The following is a 22,044-nucleotide window of genomic DNA, read 5'->3' as shown; positions in this document are numbered from 1 at the left end:
TGCCAACTTTCACCTGGTGTCCCTTGGCTATATTCCAACAAGGGTGTAATACCATTTTTGGCCACACAACCTGGCTGGCATTTATCTGCCGCTATAATTCAGGGGGGCGCTGTTTCACATAGCCCGAATTTTTGTTTTTCATTGTGTCATAAACAAGTCATGCAAATGGCTGCAAATAAACAAAACAGTATGAACAATATTTCTTTTCATTCTTTTAATTAATTTTATTGATTTTTTTACTACTTCTGACCTGCAGGCTCCCTTTGGGTCGCCCTGTACTCGAGGCACAAGATTCAAGTGTTTTGATTCAACATTTTATTCACAGACAAATGGGTGAAATAAATAGAGGGGAGGGATGATTCTTGTCATCATAGCTACTGTCATTACCTTCATGACCATAACATTGGAACACACATTACATTTACATCAGTCACTTTCAGTTAAATACATAAGTTAGAGTAGAACTGACATACTGTATTACATGGCTTACATCGGTGTGGTGTTTTAATTTCAGGAATACTTCACTTGTAGGTGAAGTTTTATGCTTCACAGCTTAAACTCAGGAAATATTCTCCACAAGGCACGTCTCCTGACGCTCATGAGAAATATGCTGCTTTTCTGTACAAATTGCCTTTAGTGTGATCAACCAGCTCAAGTAAAAAATAAGTAGTGTTACAAATCAAGAGCATTTTTTAAGAGTAAAAGCAATCACAAATATAAAAATAAGAAATCATTCTACAGGAAGTTATACATTGACAGTAAAAAATCATAAAAAAACATTTTCCAGTGTTGTAGTGCTCGGACTTGAAAAAGAAAGAGCAGCGAGCTGACTCACTGTGGATATTTTGTTTGGCTGAAGATGAACTAAAGAAGAACTGTGACAGTATCTGTGTGACAGAGTCTGTTTGAAGTGCTTCATCAATCATCAAATGACCTGCAGTCACTTCCTGTCTGCCTCTGGACGCCCTGCTGCTGCTCACAGTGTGACGATTGTGCATGCTGTATTAAAAATGTAATATAAACTCAGTATGCTATTTAAAATCCATATTATGATCAGGTGAAGTTTTTTTTTTGCTGATCATGTATTTTATGTTGTGCTGACTCATGAAGTGAGCTGCACTTAACATTTCTTTCATTCTGGGCTTTTACATTAGGAGTTTTTATTACTTTCATATTACTGTATGCACAGCGACAAGGCATGACAAGATTTATCTAATGCCACATGATTGCATCTCAGCTCACACTTTAAACAGCTATTGTTTTTCTTTGTGAAAAATAATATTAAGAGCTGTTGCAAAAAGTGGTGACAGCAAGTTTAGAAAAAGTTAAACATACACAAAACTAAACTTCCTGATTCTGTGAAACGTGGACATGTAGCTGAATTTTTCAGCATGAAACTGTCAGGATTTTATTTTAAGTAACAAAGAAGAAGGATACTTGTGGGCAGTGTGAATTTCAGTAGAACTGGACAGAAAACAAACTGCAGCAGCACGGTTGTTAGAGCTCTGCAAGACGCAAGTATTTCAAAGTGAACTGTGACTTAGCAGAAACACGGTTTGTGTTATCTGCACATAGTTTAATGTCACAACTGGAGCTTTGGGCAGACATGTATAATGTTTAAACAGCTTATTACCCTCTCTCTCTCCCTGCTTCAAATACCACACACTAAATATTGCTTTGCCACAGCATCAATCTACCAGAATATGAAATCATAAATCGAAGTTATTCCGGAGCTGAAAGATGAAACTCCCTGATGGTCAAGATCATTCCTGAGAAAAGCTCCCTCAAGCTTCCCTTCAATAACAAGATAATTTTCCAACAACTACACATTTGAGATGTGTTGTTTTTGATTTGATATGCTCAAATATTCTCATCTACCCTTCAGGTAATTAAAGCAGATAAATCATCAAAAGCAAATGTTTCTTTAGCTTTAGCCTCCAAACAATCATTCATCACTCATTTGCAGTTTATTCATCTGGGTTTAAAAACTCAGTAAAATAGAAAAGGTACTACTGTCTTGGAAATAATCCAAATAATCATTGTCCAGAAGTGTACATATCCCATGAAGCCATGCAGTGGATCCATGGAATAATATGGCGGTCTGCTGCAACACGTGAGGCAGCATTCATTTTCATTAATCTCAGAACACATGAGGTCACTTCTAAGTGCTGGTAAATTTAGGTTTAGTTGAAAATGTAGTGACTGAGAGCCATATTACACTTTGTATTAGACATAACAAATAAACCAGCTTGGTCTGTGAGTCATTAACATATGTCATAAAATACAATTTTAACAGTATTTTACATAATAATACAATGATTTCACATTTGAAATTGAAAGAAAATTGCTGCTAATGAAAAAAATTCAAGTTTCAGTGAGGACGTTTCACATACCGCTCAGATATCTCTCTGAAATCTACAAACCCATGTGGCGTTTCCATTCATGCACCAGGCCAGTCAATAAAATACTGACCTTGGAAGGGTGACATATTAGACTCAATGTGAATAAGCACAGGGATGAATGAATGCAAAATGCACAAGTAAATGATTCGTTTGTCAGTGCTCCAAAGAAGGCAAAAAAAAAAGAAAAGAAAAAAGGAGTATGACAGGAAGTGATGTCATCATGCCTACCAGGTAATTTGGCTTCACAGCTTTAAGGTCAGTTAGGATGGCTTTGCAGATGGCTGGCAGGCGTTTACTGTTGGTCCAGTTTGGTACACAGGTCACTGTGAAGGTCGAAGCAAGGGAGAATGGTGACGACATGTTGAATGGCGGCATGAAGTGTTGGCAGCTTCTGTCCACGCAGGTTGAACAGCAAGTCATTTTGGTCATTTAAAAGTCAGAAACTGGATCTCGTCCATGACGATCTCAGAGGTTAGTCTCATCCCAGGTTGGGTCGTTCATGTTCTTCAGAACTCTCCTGACAATCCTCTCCAGCTCTTTCCTCGCCCGCTGCTCCTCCTCCAGCGTCCTCCTCATCCTCTTGTTGTCCTGGAGGAGTGAGACAAGGAAAGAAGGGAAAGGAGAGGAGAGAAGAATAGAAGGGTGAGGGAGAGAGAGAGAAACAAGTGGCTAGTTATGTTTTTGTCTAACAGATATTTTGATAAACTTCTCGCACCATGTGTTTTAATATCAGGTTCTGTTATTGTTTTTGTTGCTCTCCTTGTCTCAAACCTTTATGTCTCTGGTACCAATACAAAAACTTTCTGCTAATTTAGAACCCAGTTCAGATTCAGTTTCAGGTTCCCTAAACCACAGCGACTGTAAAAAGGCTTCCCATCACTGGAAATTAATTATTTGCAAAAATTCCATTAGTACAGTCTCATATACTTATTTATCAGAGAACTTTATATCAGCTACCAATGTATGTATGCATCTCTAATTAACAATGCAGACATGGTCAGAGATGTATTTGGCCTCCCTATCTCCCTAACACATGGACCCTATAAAGTGGGACATTTAAACAGGAAATTGATAATATTGAGCTGTCTGTGTTAGTAACACATTTAAAAAACTGCACACTCACCTGTTTGAGTTCCTGCACCTCATCTTTCAGACTGTACACAGTGTCCACCAGACTCCTGCAGGAACAGAACAGCTCTTTACTTTACTTAACTGCAGCCTGACACAGACAGTGAATCACCTCACATATTTACACAGTGCCATGTGCTTTCCCTTTTATGATTACCGTGCTTGAATTTGTGTATCTTAAGTTTAACTAAAATCCACTGGTTTGTGTTGTATATGTAACACTTTGACACTTGATGCTGCATCCTTTTATTTGCTGCAGCAGCAATTCTTTGTCACGATTTAAGCCCAACTTATCTGTATTAGTACACTTTGAGTCTGCTGCACACCACAAACACACACCTTCACCTCTCCTTTCTCACCTCTCCTCCACTACAGTTTGTCCATTGCTCTTGGTCTCCTCCACTATGATCTTCTCCTCCTCTGGGAACAGCATGTGCACATCCTTCCTGCTGGAGCCTGATTGAACAGTGGCAACAGTTATTATCACAAACACATAAACCTGCACACAAACACAGAATTCAAAGAAGGTGACGTTACAGACGGGTTTAGGTACTAATGGGGTGCTATAAAAATTACAAGTGACCAAACACCAGATGGTGTCACTGATGTAAAGTGTGGACCAAGAAGCTGTACGTGTTCTTATGGTGCAGTTTGCACACACTCCAGACTTCCACTGAAAGACAGTGTGTGTGCATGTCATGATAACATGACAAAGCAGGGCAGATAAAACATCTCAGTGATATTTAAGCAGATAATAACAGGGGTGCTTGTTGTTTCAGCCATACAGTGTGTATAGCCTGTACATTGCTCTCTATTTTCTTTGCATATTGCAAAATGGTGGCAAATGCCTTCATTTTAATGAGGAAAGCAGCAAGTGTGGGGCTGCAACGATGAGTCAATTGATTAACAGAACATCAAATGGAACGATTTTGATAATTAATTTGATTCTCAAATGTGACTATTTTCTGGTGTTCTTACTCTTCTACTTCTTTGAGAGCAAATTCATTCATTCAACCTTTATTGAAATCTCAAAGAATCACTGAAGGCTTGCCCTCATTTCTAACTCAGTGATAATACACAAAGTGACTACATTTTTTGACGTGCCATTGCATGGATCAATCGCGCTCTTGCTTATGTACCCACCAACTGTACTGTTATCGTACTTGCCCACTCGCTTGTTTTGTTTGCATGCAGCTAAACACACACACAGCCCTTACATATACTGTACTACGGGGTATATGCTTACTGAAGCTACTGTACACTCATAGGAACACACACAGACTCATACACAAAGACAAACACGAAGCATGCAAAATGTACAGGAGACACAGAAACACAGACATACACACAGCAGGTGAAGGGTTTGGGATGATATATAGAATGAACGTCGATCCCTTGTTGTAAGCTTGCTGGTTCACTAGCATGTCAGTGGGTTGCAACACCGATATCTTACGAGAAAATGAGGCAGTCCTGTAACTAGTCGAGGTCCAGATACTGTCATAATCCGAGTCCTCTGACTGGTCAGAACAAGGCAGGTTGCCGGGGAAACCGGCGAGGGTGAGGCTGGTGTCAGCGAGCACGTGATTGTGCATGAGGTCAGTCCCTTGCCAGGCTGTACCATAAAGTAACCAGCAATAGATGGGGATTGAACAAACCAAATTGAATGTTGGAAGAATGAGGGGAGGAGTGCAAACCATATTGTAGTTGTGGACACAACATAAACATGAGATTTGAACCAAATGCAAAAAGAAATAAAAGGAAAAGTGGTTGTGTGGGATAAATCCCATTATATTTAAAGAAACAGGGGTAAGACACAGAATTAAAGGAGGATGATGGTGATGAAACCAAACAACAGTGTATACAGAAGTAGTTAATGAAAAAATGTTTGGAGGAAGAGGAAGCAGAGGAGCACAGGGAAGGCAGAACAAGAAAGGAAAGAGAAAAACATTGTTAGAGCTGACAGCAGAGAACAAACAGTGGTTAGCTATAACACAGCTAGAGGTCAGCATGTATGTGAGTGTGCTGCTCTTTGTGTGTGTGTGTGTGTGTGTGTGTGTGTGTGTGTGTATGTGTTCGAACTCACTGGAGTTAAGCGTCTGTCTTGTCTTGGCACTGGTGCAGTAGGCCTCAATCACTTTCAGGATCTGAGCGTCCTCCTCTAGAGCTGCTGTACCTGAGAGACGAGGGCAGGGCAGAAGGACAGGTCAGATGGTAGAGAGAGATGGAGTAAAGAAACAGTTAGAGGACTTTCAGTTGCACAGCCTTTGGCAGCCATAATGGAGATAATTAAAGAAAGAAATGTAGATGGAAACTGACTTGACCACTTAGTGGAAGTCCATATATTATTCTCAAAGCCTGGGTTTCTACTTTGGACGTGTGTCATTTGTTACTTGGTTTGTTCACTTTTTTTTAATTGTTGAATTTGATGAAAATATATAAAATCGAGTTTGTTTTTTGGGTCATGACTACAATGAACCAGTTGCTGTGCAGTTCAGCAAACCTTGCCAGTTTGAATAAAGTTATTTATGGCCAATAATGTTAAATATATCACTTATATTAAGAGTTTAAGGTTATCCAGGGAACAAGGGTAAATGTTTCCTTCAGCATCAGAGTGGTGTAAGCTGCATATTTACTTTTTCTGACAGTGAAGTCCTCTTCTGAAGGTTTCCTCTCTGGCTTCCTCTTCGGGAGCAGCTTCTTCATGTTCTTAGGACTCTTACTCACATCCTGCGAACAAAGACGCCATATATGTACAGTCATTACAATCCCACTTTAACAGGGCGCAGAAAACACAAATATCTTAGCTCACGTTCTTACACATTATTCCCCTTGGATCAGGTTAAGCAAATTAATTTGGAAAAAAATTAATCATCCTCGCTGGATGCTGGAGGTCACTAGACCCCAGTTTGAGGGACACATACGATATATAACATAAAGTATAAGGTCTTCATTCATTTTATTATGCTGGTGTACAGCACCTCCTTCTGGCAGAGAGCAGCCGAGGGCCGGAGTGGAGGCGCAGGGCGAAGGCAGCTCAGGCTCCAGGGTTTGGGGGTACTCGGTGGCTCCAAGGGTCCCCACATTGGACTGCTGCTGAGGGCCGTCCCATATGAAGACGGATGGGGAAGGGTGTGGTATGTGTGTCCAACGCTCCCGCCACGAGACTCTGAGTGTCTGGAGGGAGTGACGGGGTGAGAGGGCAACTGGGTGAAACAGAGGGGGTTCAAGAAAGGAGGAGGTGGGTGAGGTAGAAAAGAGAGACAGTTACTGTATGAGGGCAGTGAAGTGGATGAGGATCAACTGACTAACTGGTTAACTGAAGTATTTGTGGGAAAGCCTGGAGACTTACAGTGTGACAGACGGACTGAGGCTTGTGCGAGTATGTGTGCGCGGCCGGAGTGTGTGTGTGTTGGGTGAGAAGGTCCAACCAGTCCTGTAGATCGCGCTGACTGTTACATGCCACCTGCATCCGCTCACACTGGCCACCTGCATGACAACACACACAAAACCAAAAGTATAAATGTGCACACACACGAAAGCAAAGGCCTTCACACACTTTGTTTGACCACTGACTATTTCTATTTTACAGTAAGCTGATGATTTCCTGCTTCCTCCTCCTAGGGCATTGACTTAAGATTGCATTATAAAGGAGTGCACAATCAATAGGAACCTGCAAACGAATATCAAATTCCACTTGTGGCCTTTCAGGTATCCAGTGTAAAGATGCTGATGTGATCGCAAACAATGGGATTCTATGAATTATCTCAACTAAATTACAAAGGTCTGTTCGCTAATGAGACCGAGGACTGACCGGATATTTCGAAAGCATTCTTCAGGGTTTCTCCATCTTCTATTCTAGAGATGAGCATCCCTGACAGTGGCATCCTCCCCTGCAAAGACACACACATGCAAGTTTGCAACATATGTATGCTGATAGCACACATGTTTTTTTTATACAAGAGTGAAAATCAAGCATACTTATGCAGAGCTAATTTCAGATCAATCTCATGTACTGTAGACACACCTGATAGATGAATCCACTCATCCTTAGGCTGGCAGAGAGAATGAGCAGAGTGTGGGGGAAGAGGACGAGGTAGCGTTCATTTGACTCCTGAAAAACAAGCAAAGCACACTTAACTCTTCCGTGATCACTCGAACGCAACAGTCTAATGCATCCATTTCGGATGCATACACTGCTCTCGTTAATCTGAACTGTCAACCATCGACAAACTGTCAGGTCAGCCCTCTCACAGTTGACTGCCATGTGGTTCAGCTGCGGTGAGAGACAAGTGTGTCTTCAAAGAAAGAGGAACTCTTGTAGTGTAGTTAAGTTCTTTGGAGGTTGTGATAAGTACCTGGCAGTTCTGCGTGTGGACAGTGGCCTGAGACATGTGCAGAACAGGGCCAAGGGTTCTGATGTCATCCCCTTCCCAGTTTCTGATTGGCTCTGTTAAAATCTGCAACTCCAGGTCCTTCTTCTTCCTCACCTCCTGACACTGAGCCTGAACACACACACAGAAGCATTTAGGGGCACATTGAGGCACACAAACTCCGTGAGGAACGTTTTAATGAACACAGTTCCACTTTTAACTCACTGCAAAGCTTTTAAAGGTCATCATGCAAGCGTGGAGATCAGCTCTGTCAGGGTGTTGGTCCTGAAACAAACCAAAGAAAGAAATAAACAAAAACAACCTTCTTGTTAAGAAGAAAAATAACACTGTTCACCCACTTTATTGTTATGTTACTTAATATCTATCTGTATCTGCACAGGTCAACGAGAGAAGATGAAGCCCTTTGAATTGAACTGACAGACTGAAGCTAACCTCCATGTGTCTCTCCAGTTCTTTCAGCAGGGTTGGGTATCTCTCCAGTCTGGTGAAGGGTTTACTCAGACTAGTGGTCAGAGTCAGAATCCCGGGAGTGGACGCCCCCTTCGACTCCATGAACTCCCCAAGTTCCTCACTGTGATGCAAACACACAGACACACACACTTTTGGAACAAATGCACGAGTTTTTCTTTTCAAAAATGTTTATGTTGTTTCTGCATTGTGGTTTAAATTCCTGCCTGCACAGTATATCTCTGACTGTACCTGTGCTGTGTGAGTACGTTGACAGCAGACGGGTGGTTGGAGCAGTACGCCACATAGATGATCTTAATCTGGGGCATCAGACTCAGGAAGAAGCCCCCAATCCTCTGCTGGCTCTCTGGGAGTCTACAAATACCAAATTATACTGGATAGACTGCCACTTAATTTAATCTCACATAAATAATTGAATGGATGATGATTACGGGGCATCAGCGAGTCCTCTGGGGATTCAAAATAAAAAATGTGACAAATCTGGAATCTCTAACTAAGAAACAAGTTTCACATGGAGCTTTGCCGAAGACCACAAAGGTCCCTCCTCTGCAAATCTGATCATTTGGTGACTAACATTAAATAGCTGCTCAGTTGTTTGTTGGTCACATTTTAAGATTTGCATTACAAATCTAGCAAACTTGTATTTATTTTCTTGAGCTGCTGCCTCTCAGACAAATGGTTTGTTACTTCAGTCGACCATTAGATGTCTCTGCTGCTTTGATAACTGCCTGCACTCAAGCCAAAATCAGCTATGAGCTCCAGTCTGGAAGTGAAGCTGGAAGAAGTACTGTTAGTTCAACAGGATGTTGGTATGAGCTGTTCATCTGGGTTCAGAGAGCCAAATTAAAATGTTTTAAGAGCTTTATTCTCAAATGGAAGTGAAATTAAAACCAATAAAAAACAGTTATTGATGTGACATTATCCTTTGACTACTTTATAACACTGTGCATCAGTAGCAGACAGAGAGAGAGATCGATGCACTGACTTTGTATGCTCCTCCAAGGACTGAACCAACATCTGCTGGAAGGTTGAGATCTCCTCCAGATTTCCCTGAATGTGAGTGATGTCATTACTGCTGAGTCTGCAAAACAGAGGAGAGGCAAGGAGAGGAGAGTCGAGGAGAAGAGAGGAGGAGTCATTCATAATTAATATATGCATGCAATATATAAATTTGTACAATATAGGACACAGTATATGTGGTACTATACATAACATCAAGCCTGCATATAGCATACAGAATTTGTGTGTGATACAGTACATGTGTGTTCTCACATTCTGTAAAACTGGACAGATTATACTGGCACTGCAACAGATATGACAGTGTGTGTACCATGACCTCTAAAATCAGACTGCTGAATAAAACACCATAAAAGTGCAAAAATAACTCTACCGGTCTGTGGGGTGAAGCGAGCGCAGGTACGAGCCCAGGAGACTCTGCAGCTCCCTGGAATATTCACTCTCTGCTTCCAGGATGTTTTGTAGGACCTGATGGAGACATGACCCACAAACACACATGCACACACACACAAACAGAGAAAGAGACTTTATTTACAGTGAGTAATATAAAAAAACATTAGTTGCAGACCAAGTGAAGCCAGTTTTGAGCAGTGTAACAGAAAATCAGAGCCAATAAATCACTGTAGCCATGTACTATATTAGATGACGTTTCGGCCCTCAGTGTTATGTTAAATTGGCCATTGACATATCTGATGGTGATTAGACAATCATGTTCTACCATTAGGGTGAGAAACATCAACAAGAGGCCTTCAGCCAATCAAAATTGTTTTTTGAAAAACAACACAGTAACAGGAGCTACAGCCAATCACATAACTTCAACCAAAGTGATTTTGTAATGACGCTAAATTGGTAATCCGTATTAATCTGATTCAAGTGTCCACACTGTCTTCCATTCATGTGAAACAACCTGTATTCTGTAGGCATCATTATGAACACAATTCTACAAGTAAGATAAGCCACAAACTCACGTCCTGCCAAGTTAAAAAAGGCTCTATAAGCTGTTGGTTTTTAATAGGAGATGCATTCTGTAATAAGATAATGGAGAGCAATATCAGATCCTATGGGAGCTGTAATACTGGCTTGAGTAGCTTTCCACGGGTGTGACTACACAGGCTAATCTCTCCACAGCATCAGAACCCTCTCAGGAATGTGGTTTCTGCGAATGAACTGTTGCATTTTAGACAAGTAACACATGTTGCTCAGGTCGCGAGGTAGTAAAAATTGAGCTGCAGTTGAAGCAGCTCCATTTGTTTATCTATAATAAATTTTTATGGATCTATTTTTCATTAAAGATGATGCACAAGAGGACAGAGGATGCCAGTGGCAGGCATTGAGAACAAAAAATATGGTAAAAACCTTGGTATTTTCAAACTTGAAACAAGAGCATGCCCTTAAACAGAAAAGAAGCCCAAAGCATACATCTTCTGATTATACAAGCTTCTGTTCTAAAGCTTTTGGAGAGCCTCCATTAGAAGAAAAAACTATTTTCGTTATTTATAACTTATTTTTGTTTTGCATTTCTATCTGGGAACAGCTCTGACTTAAGGCAGGGTCTGTGAGTGAGTGTGTGCCAGAGAGAGATTCAGATACCCGAACCAAAGAAGGACTGACTAGACAGACTGTTGGAGCTTGTTGCATTATTGAAACACACACACACAGACACGCACACCAGCAGAAGCCAGCCCTGGGGCAAGGCTGCCCCAGAAACCACTGGGATGGAAGAAATAACCTACATTACATCTGCTGCACTCACACAACCAGACACACAGACACACACACACAGACACACACAAACGTGCAGGGGTGCCATGCAGCTCCACAAATGATCACATGCTTATATACACACAGACACAGCTATGCAATCATTAATTGGATGAATTAGATGGAAAATAATTGATTGTAACAGTTCACAAAAGCAGACACACATTAACCTTTAGCTCAGTTCACCCCAGCAGTCTAAACTAAAGCTGCTATAGTCAGACAGAAGATCGACACACAACGGATATCTGTATAATTCAAACTGTTACCTGTGCATTTTTAATCTTTGCCATAAACAGAAACTGCAAAAGTCTATCCTGAAAGAAATTAGTCCTAATTCACATTCAAAATGTAAGTTATAGTCTTCAACATAAACTACACTGGCAGAAGAGAGAACCAGTAGTTTTTCTTCCTCTTTCTGTGACTGCAAGAACATCTGGTCATCATAAAAGAATAAGGACAGTTTGAACACAGATGCAGAGCTGCTTGAGAGTAGAATGCTCACCACGTTGTAGTAGGTCTTACTGATGATAGTGGTGTCAAACCCTTTGGGGGGGCTTTTGAGGGTCCCAGACTTTGGCTTGTCTGATGTCTTTTCTATAAAGCCAGAAAGAGAGAGTGATGAAAGTTTAGATGAGTACTGTATTGTGCAGGGTTTTCTCCTCTCCATTCCTGACTGCAACATGATAACAAAAAACAGGTAGTGAGCAGTGACAACCAACATGGCAGAACAGGCAAAGATAAGTGTGCAAAACCACATACAAGGACATCACAGTTCCTTCAGTCCTTCGTCTTTTCTGCGGCTCACTGGTTCGCCTTACCAGAAAATGAACTCTTGTGGTGGGGGAACATTCAATAAAATTGCATGAAAAAATGTCTCCTTCATGAAGTTCCAGCATTTCCTGTCGGTAAGGCAATGCTGTGGCCATACATTCTGCAAAATGTAGGACAACCCATGCTTGAAAGCCTCAATTTACTGGCTGCACAATGTCATGTCATTGCCATGTCCTGGTTATTGTTTTTTCAACATTGATCAGCCAATAATAACGCATGTTGTCATATCCTTTAGCTCACTATTGTTCTTTGCAAGCAGTGCAATATAAAGCCAGAAGACTAATAAGCACTTTCTTCATAATGGGCAGCTTAATGTTCTTTTTGTACTGATTAGAGAAAATAAAGAGCTTCCTGAAGCTGAATCTACTAGGTAGAATTTACTATGGATGCTATAAAAGATGCAAAGTGCCTAACTTTTCTTTTAACTTCAACTCTAATATTGATCTTCTTCATCATGGTTCTGACCAAAGTTCAGTCTGAATATCACTGATTTATGTCATTAAACCAAGACAACAGGCATGTGCTCCCATTTTAACCACAACCATCATAAGTTTTAGTCCCTTCTGTGCAAGCCTGCTATCTTTCACATGAAACAACCACTGGCCATATGAACCCACTATTCCTTTGTGCACTGTTATCATGGCCCTTGTTTTCTGCTGTAAGCTTTAAGTCAGGAAGTTCCTTTACAGCAGCTCTGGAACTTCCTGTCTTTGTGCGCTTACAGAGCTTCCTTCCTTTGTCCCTGCCTTCCCTCCTCAGAAAGCAACACAACACAATCAAACAAACCATGAGGAGAGGTCTGCGACAAGCACAAGAGGCGGCTGTCAACATCCCCATGAACTCAACAGTGCTCAGTTTGAGGTCATGATTGCAAATTAACCCAGATGTTCAATAGCATTGTCACATTTCTATGAAAGTCTCATCAATCAAATGTAAAGATGAGAGAAAAGCCCAGCGCACACTGCTCTTTAAGGGTTTTACTCCTGTTACTCGAGTTTTTACACCAAGGACAAACACAACAGTTACGTCACATTTCTGCCTTTTGTGACACAAAGATGAAAAACATAACTGAAAGCTTGCGACATATTTTGATTCTTGTTGCTAAACAGACTCAGTAGTGGACAAAAATCTATTTAATAAGCTTAAAATTGTCTTCATCTTCATCAAACTCATCATCTCTGGTTTAATACCTTTAAATTAAGCTATTAAAACCCCCCTTATTTCTAAACAGGACTTCACTTAGGTCTTTTTAGACTTAAACGTCTACCTCCTTAAGAAATCAAGCCACAGCTAAAAGAGGTAGTAAGTCATTATCAGTAAAAAAACAGGCCTGCAGGAAGTCTGTTTGTGTCTATGAATCTGTAGGACTGCAGGTTGCACAGTTCAAATTCAAATTGGATAATTACAGAAGTTAGCATGAGACCTTCTCCGTACTGTTCTGAAAAATGACTGATGCACAACGTCTGAGCTGCACCCACCGCTTCCTTTCAGCTCCCGTACGTAGTTGCTGGGGAACCACCCGGACTTGCCGTTGAACGAGCCTTCCCACCAGCCCCCCTCCTCCTGCCGGCTCACACTGATGATGTCGCCCTTGGAGAAAGAGAGTTCGTCCTCATTGGTCTGCTGGAAGGGAAAGCGCGCCCGGACCAGCAAGTGGCCACACCCACTACCCTCTGACATGTCCTGAGAAAAAGGAGAACAGAAAAGACAGAGCTGAGTGAACCTGTGCTGGCTGGGTAAAGAGGATTATTTCCCTGAGTTTATTAACAGTTCTTTATATCCAACCCCAGTCTGTGTTTGTCTGCTGTCATTACTCGTGAGATGTGTTGTTGTCGTCGTCATGGTAACTCACCAGGCTTCGGTACTGAGGCTGCAGCAGTTTAGAGGAGCGACTCTGTGTGTTCAGGGAGTCAAATGATTTGATCCTCAGTGTTGAAGAGCGTGGCACACACACACTGTCTTCAGAAACACCTACAGCTGCACACAATGCGTCAATTAATAAACTAAACAATTAGAATACTCCAAATTCATTATAAACCCCTGGAAGATAACAATGCTAACTATAAAACTACTGCTACTGAAAACTACTGTAAGGTGGACAAAAGAAGTTCCTTAAAAATGAAAAGACCGCAAACATGAGCACAACAATCTTACCTTCAGTAGCTTTATTAAGGGCGACCAAACAGTTTAGGACCTTGGAGAAGTTCAGTGCCTGCAGGAGGTCGTTGACCTCAAAAGGCTGAAGGAGAATAAATTGAATAAAGAAGAGAAAATACATTTTAGAACAGCAATAAATAATAGTGGGGTTTGACATATGAGAGAGAAGAAAAAACACACACTCATAATAAATTTATAGAGCACGACATCAACAAGAACAGGAAGCTGGCTTCCTGACATTTCCATGCATGTATCTCATGCTGGGATGTAGCGGTACATAGAAAGAAAGGGACCATGACATCCAGTCTGTGACCATAATAATCACAATCACTACAACAACAAATACAGTTTTCTTAAATACACTGTGATGATACGGCTTTGGTCCTTTACAATACTCTATCCTTATTTAGCTTGCATTGGTGCTCAATCTAAACTTATATTATGAAAACATACATCAGCATAAAAATGAAGAACTACAAGGTTTAGCCGAGGTTTACATCTCTGCTCCAACTGCAGTCTGGAGCAGGATTACTCAAAGTCTGAGCTTCCCCTTGTAATCTCCCCATCTCTCACACACACACACACACACACACACACACACACACACACACACACACACACACACAGCCATAATCAAAATACCTCAGAAGCCCCTAATCTTGTGTATACCACACACTGACTAACTTCTCCATTCCAATGGCGTGAAGGTGGAGCAATCTGGAGCGTCAAAGTCAAAGCTGCAACATCCTGATTTGGGACTTGGGACTGAATTTTAAAATATTTCAAATGAAATGCCCAAGGCAATGTGCTGAGAGCAGCCAGAAATAGTTCTTTTTTTTTTTTACACATTGGGTCTCTTTTATCTAATGATAGAACTGCACTGTCCTTTAATGTAGTCGTGCTTTAAAGAATCCATGTGATCTTATCTATATACAAAGGCTGATTAGCAGTCAAAGCAGTATGGACCCAACAGTTAATACACACTTTCATCTCTCCCACTGGCATTGGGCCAATAGGAGGTTTTCTATCCATTGCTGCAGTAGAAATGTACCAGTGCTAAGGTTGCATTTGCTGCTCTCTCCTGTAAAATAATGTATCAATGGACATGATCAATAATGAAATCTGACATTGAGAACCACAAGTGGAATGTCAGCAACACAGAAAGGCACTCAGAGAAAGATCTCAGACCTCACTAATGGAAAAAAGGTGCATTTGATAATGAAATATTAGACAGTTCTTTATTGATCCCTGATTTTGCATGATATTAGTTAATCATTATTATGACAACAATAACCTCAACAGGCTCAGTAAGTAAAGTAAGGCCATATCATCCTAAAAACATGCTGAGAAGTTAGATTCCTCTTATTCAAATGATAAGATTATTTATTTAAAGATTATTTTAGGAGCAAATTACTTCTACTGCACTTAAAAATTTGAACAGAGAACTTCTTTTTCCTTTCTAATTCTTCAAGATAAATCTCAATCAAATGTGACATGATGTATTTAACATTAATGATGCTGCAATTTGCAACCAAACAGTAAATGCAGCTACGGTCATCATGCAGGTTGTCGTGCAAATATTCTCGCCTGCAGCTGTGAGAGGCCAAGAGCACAAAATCACAGCATGCTTCAAACAAACGCCTGGCATTGGTCAAACAGGGAGCGCTTCATTTAATGCTCCAGAGAGGGAACTCTAAATGCACAGAATCAATATCCAACCTGGTTAAGTTTAATGAATTGCAAAAGGCAAATTTATGGTGTGATTAACTGTGTAGCTCTGGTCAATCATGGAGTCAGGACTCATCCACAGGCATACTGGCATTTGTCATCCACTCTGTAATCCTTGTCTATTGGACAGACAGCCTGGCTCGTCCTCTGCTTGTCCAATGACTGTCTGGGAGAATTACTATGCTGATGTCAGTCAGACTGCTGGTAATGGAGGCCTTGGCTTCCAGCAACATGGCTGACATGCCTCTAATCAACCTGATTGGAAAATCCACTGAGCTGCCTGGCGTGTTGCATTACATCAGCCCACCCATCAGATTTTGTTTAATGCGCCTCATTGGGCTCTGAGGCATGTCAAAATAATTTTCCAAGTCTGGAGCAAAACCTTGTTTCAGGTCTAAAGCTCAGGAGTCCTGGTTGCATAATCTGCTCTTTTCCAACATGATTCCATGGCTTTTTCCACGGCTAAAGTCAATAGTGTGTGTGTGTGTGTGTGTGTGTGTGTGTGTGTGTGTGAGTGTGTGTGAGTGCCTGGTGTCATTTTGTACCACACCACTCACTAGCCCTCCCTTCACACCCACTGCGGGGCAGGATATAACCTGGTCTGACTGCACTGTTGTGCAAACACAGACACATGCACACACCCTAATCTAATCTTTTTTTTTTTTTTTTAACTCTGATAACAATCTAAATATATTTTAGCTAAACGAGCCAAAAGCCAAGCATTCTGTATGGATGTCAACATTTCCAGCTTTATATTTGAAAGATTCTGTGCCAAACAATTCTGCAAAAGTATTGATTGCTTCCCACAGATATTTCTTATCAGAGCATGAAAGAGCATTCAGAACATCACAAGACTCTGCTGGAGTTGTATAACCATCATCACCAATAACAACATGTCTGCCTATCACCATCGTCGTTATCATCGTGCGATCACATTCATGTAGACCTGCATGGAATCTGATGCAAATGTCTGAAAAAACATATATATCATGTCATTGCAAAGGGAGACTATGCCAACAGACTGGACGACCAAGACAAGACCTACAACATAATGTTCATCTATGCCATGGATTCAACAAATGAGCCATAACTCATCCTCATGCAGCAATTACACCCCGCAGGTGTGAAAACACCTGATGGAAGTTTGGGTTGGAGGTTTCACCATCAGCATGCATTAGTATCTCCATTAATTAATGAATAATTAATGAATAATTGTAAATACCACAGTAGGTTGTGTCCATGTTATGTTATGTTATATGAGGATATGCCCCCTTATTGCAGTTTTCTAACAAGGTAACAATTACTTCATCAGTGGCTAATTACTGATCCATGAAGAATAGTACATGTTTTACTAACTTAAAGCCATTAGTCACAACTTTGAAACCCTTCATAGAGGATGACTTATCAGGAAGCAGCAGCAGAAAAACTCAAGTATGTATTTACCGCTTTGTCAATGGGTGTAGATGTTTGAATGGCTGAGAAACAAACAACTACTATGATAACTATGAATTTCCACAGAAATGTATGTTAAATTGTCATTATAAATTTAAAACACATGAAAATTTCCCGCCACAGCCATATTGACTCGTTGATGACACCTTTCCAGGTTGCTCGTGAGTGTAACTGCGGCTGTCACGTGACATAAATAGGAGTAACGGCTAAACATTAACAGCATAAAACAGGTGGTCACAGGTTAGCAGCAGCATATATAAGTTTTAAATGTGGTTTAAACGGTAAATAGGTGTGGGGCAATCTGTTTTCTCGGCTCCCTACTGGGCTAAGCGCGTTGATAAAATCCATTATTGATACGTTAACTCACCTCCACACCGAAAGCCCCGCAGCCGTTAATGAACTCGGTAATGTTCCTCTGACAGTCGCTGTCGCCCCTCGGTTCCTGGAAAAACTGCACACAGAAAGTAACTAAATCAGCTTCAAATGCGAACACGAAATATAAAGAAACCGTGAAGGAGCGTGTTTGGGGTTTTTCAGCATGAAAACAACCTTATTCCAGGCGTTGTTGCTGCACTTGCCACTTGCGGCTAACAAGCATCAAGCTAGCTAATACCAGCCCAACTTCCGGATTTAACTTTCAAACTAAAGCGTTAATTAAAAGACTTTTTCATACGTGTGTTCGAAATTGGTCATTCGGCAAAAATAACGTTTACCATTTTTCCACTGAAGTTAGTAGATATCTAGCATTTGTGTTTTAGTTTATCTTTATTTTTTTCAATTACTTCTGAGGGACAATTTATTTTTTTTGTCTTTGTAGCCTACATGTATTGCTACATTTGCCAAAAGCATATTTAGAAAAAACTGAAATTACAAGGCATATATGATACATTTAAAAATATAAAAAATACGATGCCCTCACAAAAGTGGACTAGCTATGACAAAGCTGCTCCAATAGGAGGTATAATAAATAACATAGGGGGTGATAGGGCTGCTGACACGTTTCATGCCTTTATTTTGAAAGAAGTATTGCCTCACTCTGTGCTGAGTTGTAGCTAACAGAGGCCACTTTAATAGAGATCTACAATCTCCCAGGGAAGTAGGATAAGCCAAAGGAGGATGTGACGTCGCCAGGTCCTTGGTCTATTGTGTGTGTGTGTGTGTGTGTGTGTGTGTGTGTGTGTGTGTGTGTGTGTGTGTGAGAGAGAGAGAGAGAGAGAGAGAGAGAGGGAGAGGGAGAGAGGGTCAAATTCATATTTCATATTCAAATTAGTGGCATGTAAAACAAACCTGTAAGAGTCCAGCATGAACTACTTATGGCAGGCATACACAGTAACAAATAGGTTATAGGATGGCACTGTTACTGTAGTAATGGTTCTGTGGATCAAGAGTATTAGTCGTCTAATAGTGAAATAAATATAGGTCGTTGTATCATCACTATTTCTATCAGCATTATTAAAATTACAGCAATCCATGTTTGGAACTTAATTCATGCAGGTATCAGGTCTCAGATTTACAAAATATGTCCCCTTTTTATCTTTTCCCCTGAAAGAAATCCAAACAGCAGTAACAGGTAAACATGTAAATCAAAAAATTAGGTAACCTGAAAATAGTAGTAAAAGAAAAAAAGTTACAAAATAAAAGTGATAATGCTGTAAAGTACAAAAAAGAACTGATACTGACATATGACAATTACCTGTAGCCTGTATTAAATAAACAGTAGTGGGTCTGTATGAAATATTACTACAATTTAATATTGTAGTAATCTGTCTGTATTAAATATTACTACAATTTTAGTATTTACAAGTGCAAAACTCCTTCTTTTCTGACAAAAACAAAAAAAAACTAATTCTGAATATTTTCCTATGAATAATGTATGATAGTTGTGATATTTATTGTCTCGTTAAACATTTAACTGTTCAACACTGCTTTTCTTCATACATATGAACAGTACATATATATATATATATGGGTTATATTTCTATTTAATAACTGGTTCTTTTGTCTTCTCTAGTCCTCTGTCCCTCCATCCACTCACTTTGTCTACCGTCCCGGGTCTGAGTCGCTCCAGCAGCCTGCACAGCACCGCTCCATCCTGCAGCGACGTCTGCAGAAACGCCTCTGGATCCGAGATGCTCTTCTTGGGAGACTCCAGGACCCCCAGCGTGATGAGCCAGGTTACCGTCTGTTCGGCCGAATTCATGCCGGGGTCTGTAATGTCCTAAAACAGCAGCAGCAGCAGCACTCTTGTCCGCTTTACTCGACTTGCGGTCCGTTTAAAATGAGGCTGGGGGGTCAGCCCTGCTTTGTTTGAACATTACAGTTGAAACGCACCGGCTGTTGCTCTTAAACAGAGACGAACAGATGTGGAAATGAGACGCAGAGGTGGTTCCTTCCTTTAACAGCCCCTCTCTGTCCCGCACTGCGCTCTCTCTCCCTCTCAGCGGATGTTGGCATCACCTTTGCGTGAGCACACAGCTGGAGCAGCAGAACAACAGTCAAGACAGACACTGGAAGACACCACTTCCTTTGACAGTTTTCAAATTAAAAGCACATACTTTAAGCGCTGACGGGAAGTTTGGTCCTGAAAGAAAAAGAGGAATGTTAATGTTGAAGATTGACAGTCTTTTTTTTTTTTTTTTAACTAGTTTGTATCATTATCTGTTTTTCTTTGCTCTCCATTCTTATATCTTATTTCTGGTATATTTTTATTGCATTAGGAATATTTTTTACTGCATGTTGATTTATTTTATTCGAGATTTTTTTACACTAAATTTTATTTTGTAATCTTTCTTGTCTTTCTTATTATCTTGTTTCTAACATGGGGGTTACAATGCAAATTTCATTGACATGTCATGCTTAATGACAATAAAGAAATCTTGAATCTTGAATCTTATGTTACATCTTTTGACAGCACAAAATAAGACAATTATCCATGCTATGATACAGTCTATGTGTGGAATCACTGTTGGAATATAATATTGCCAAAACATTAGTTACAGTCTGGTAAGGAGGCTACATTTAAGGTCTATAATTTAATTACAAAGGTTAAACAAAGGAAACATAGTCTAAATTATTGTTCAGTCTCCACTCATAGTAAAATAAATATACCATATGCCATTTATGGTGTCTTATTACACATATACAAATGCATTGTGTTAATCACATTGTGCTAAGTATGCAGTATGACTGTTCTATATCCATCTATCTAATTTTTTTGTGTGTTTGAGTTCTATTTCCAATTTTTGTCTGCGGAGATTCTCAGTTATTCTCAGTTACTATTTTATTGAATATCTAATTTAAGTGCAGTTAATTGAATATTGAACAATAAAAACATCCAACTTCCATTTTAACTGCAGAGTTTGATGGAACTGACAGCAGCACATCACAGGAACATTCCACAGATAATCAGGCTAATTAAACCATCTGATAAAGACTGACAATAAAATGACCAAATGGCTGTAAATGCAATTCCTTTTCCAGCGAGTTCCTCTCTATTTCCTGCAGATCGAAAATTTTTCCACACGCACACAAACACACACACAAACACACACACACACATCTGATCAGCAGGGCATCAGTCCAGGGGGAGTACAGGGGTCCACTTGTTGGCTGCACTTGCCACACAACATTTAAGGGAACTGAAAGGATGGTCTTTTTTTTAGAACACTGTTTTAATTGATTTCATGGTACATAACTAATGTGGCTAATTTCCTGGTTCTACACCACATGCACACAAATGTGTCAGTAATGGCCGCCAGGCACCCTGGAGCCTTTCATTCATGAAGACAGCATCCGGGGAGCTTTGTGGTTTGACATTAGCTCTGCACTGTGCTTCTAGTCACCAGACCTGAAAGGCGAGTTACTTACTAAAAATCTTCATGCAGACAGTTGGGTTTTGTTCTTTGTTCAGAAGAAAACTAGGTTCGGTTGTGAGTGTGAAGATTTGATACATGTGCAAAACAGGATGTCACACTGAGCGTTCACATGAAGAACCGTGTCACGTTGATGTGTGAAATCCGCCAGTAACACAATGATGAGGAGCTGGAAGTAAAGGTTTTCAAGAAATGGTTATAAGCTCCAGATCTCACTATATTTCTGCAGACATCTCAAACACACACACACTTAGAGACGGCCATCAAACTCTGTGTCAGAGTCAACAAAGGCAGAATAAAAGCACTGAGGTTGAATCTGAAACCGGAGGCCCAAAGAATTTTTCAGCAGCCTCGCAGTCGAGACGGAGCACGCCTCGATGCATCTGAGCTGAGGTTTAGTTACTGCCGGGCTGCAGCTTTGCATAAATGCTTCTTATCTTCCAGAAAGCAGCTCTTAATGCAAGAGGAGTGACCTTGTTCAGAGTCTTTACTGATTCGCATCGAACAGGAAATAAAGGTGAATGTGACAGAAAATGTTGTGTAGAGCCAGTAGGATTCATCCTCTGGGGACCCAGACTGTGCACGGACATCCATGCAGCATGCATCCATGTTTAATATAATTCAGTCTGGGCCAAATGTTGCACAAACCGACCAGCGTAGAGCACAGACAAATATTGCACTTCAGACAAAAATCCCCATTTTCGACTGCGCTGTGCTTTCGCTCATCAAAACGTCTGGAAGAGGAAACGAGTTTGACGCTGGCCATGCCCCTTTTTGCAGAATGTGGGTGGGTTGTGGTTTGGCGGCGGACTGTGCCATCGCATGTGAGATGGGGTG

At 40.6% G+C, this 22,044-nt stretch overlaps 1 protein-coding gene across 1 annotated transcript; it reads right to left on the bottom strand.

Moving 5' to 3' along the window:
• Positions 1-1,021: 1,021 nt before the first annotated feature.
• arhgef7b (Rho guanine nucleotide exchange factor (GEF) 7b) lies at positions 1,022-19,670 on the bottom strand. Its single transcript, XM_041966149.1, has 21 exons — positions 19,371-19,670; positions 17,703-17,786; positions 14,153-14,237; positions 13,851-13,975; positions 13,477-13,681; positions 11,670-11,761; positions 9,780-9,874; positions 9,375-9,470; positions 8,621-8,743; positions 8,354-8,492; positions 8,126-8,185; positions 7,886-8,032; positions 7,555-7,641; positions 7,342-7,420; positions 6,880-7,016; positions 6,509-6,733; positions 6,164-6,257; positions 5,614-5,703; positions 3,890-3,986; positions 3,526-3,580; positions 1,022-2,990 (listed from the first exon to the last, which is right to left on the bottom strand). Exons 1-21 carry the CDS (start codon positions 19,533-19,535, stop codon positions 2,868-2,870), a joined length of 2,403 nt encoding a protein of 800 aa, XP_041822083.1. The 5' UTR covers positions 19,536-19,670; the 3' UTR covers positions 1,022-2,867.
• Between the last annotated feature and the right edge of the window lie 2,374 nt (positions 19,671-22,044).

The sequence above is a fragment of the Chelmon rostratus genome, chromosome 24 (genome assembly GCF_017976325.1).
Source record: "Chelmon rostratus isolate fCheRos1 chromosome 24, fCheRos1.pri, whole genome shotgun sequence".
NCBI classification, from domain to species: domain Eukaryota; kingdom Metazoa; phylum Chordata; class Actinopteri; order Chaetodontiformes; family Chaetodontidae; genus Chelmon; species Chelmon rostratus.
Note: the sequence above shows the minus strand (reverse complement) of the source record. Positions and strands in the feature narration are given on the sequence as shown.

Coding starts and splice junctions, on each gene's coding strand:
- arhgef7b (XM_041966149.1), bottom strand. CDS start 19,535: ATGAATTCGGCCGAACAGACGGTAACCTGGCTCATCACGCTGGGGGTC. Junction 5,704..6,163: donor GGACTTCACTGTCAGAAAAA/GTAAATATGCAG, acceptor CTCGTCTCTCAG/GTACAGCAGCTCTAGAGGAG. Junction 3,987..5,613: donor AAGACAGACGCTTAACTCCA/GTGAGTTCGAAC, acceptor CTGTTCAATCAG/GCTCCAGCAGGAAGGATGTG.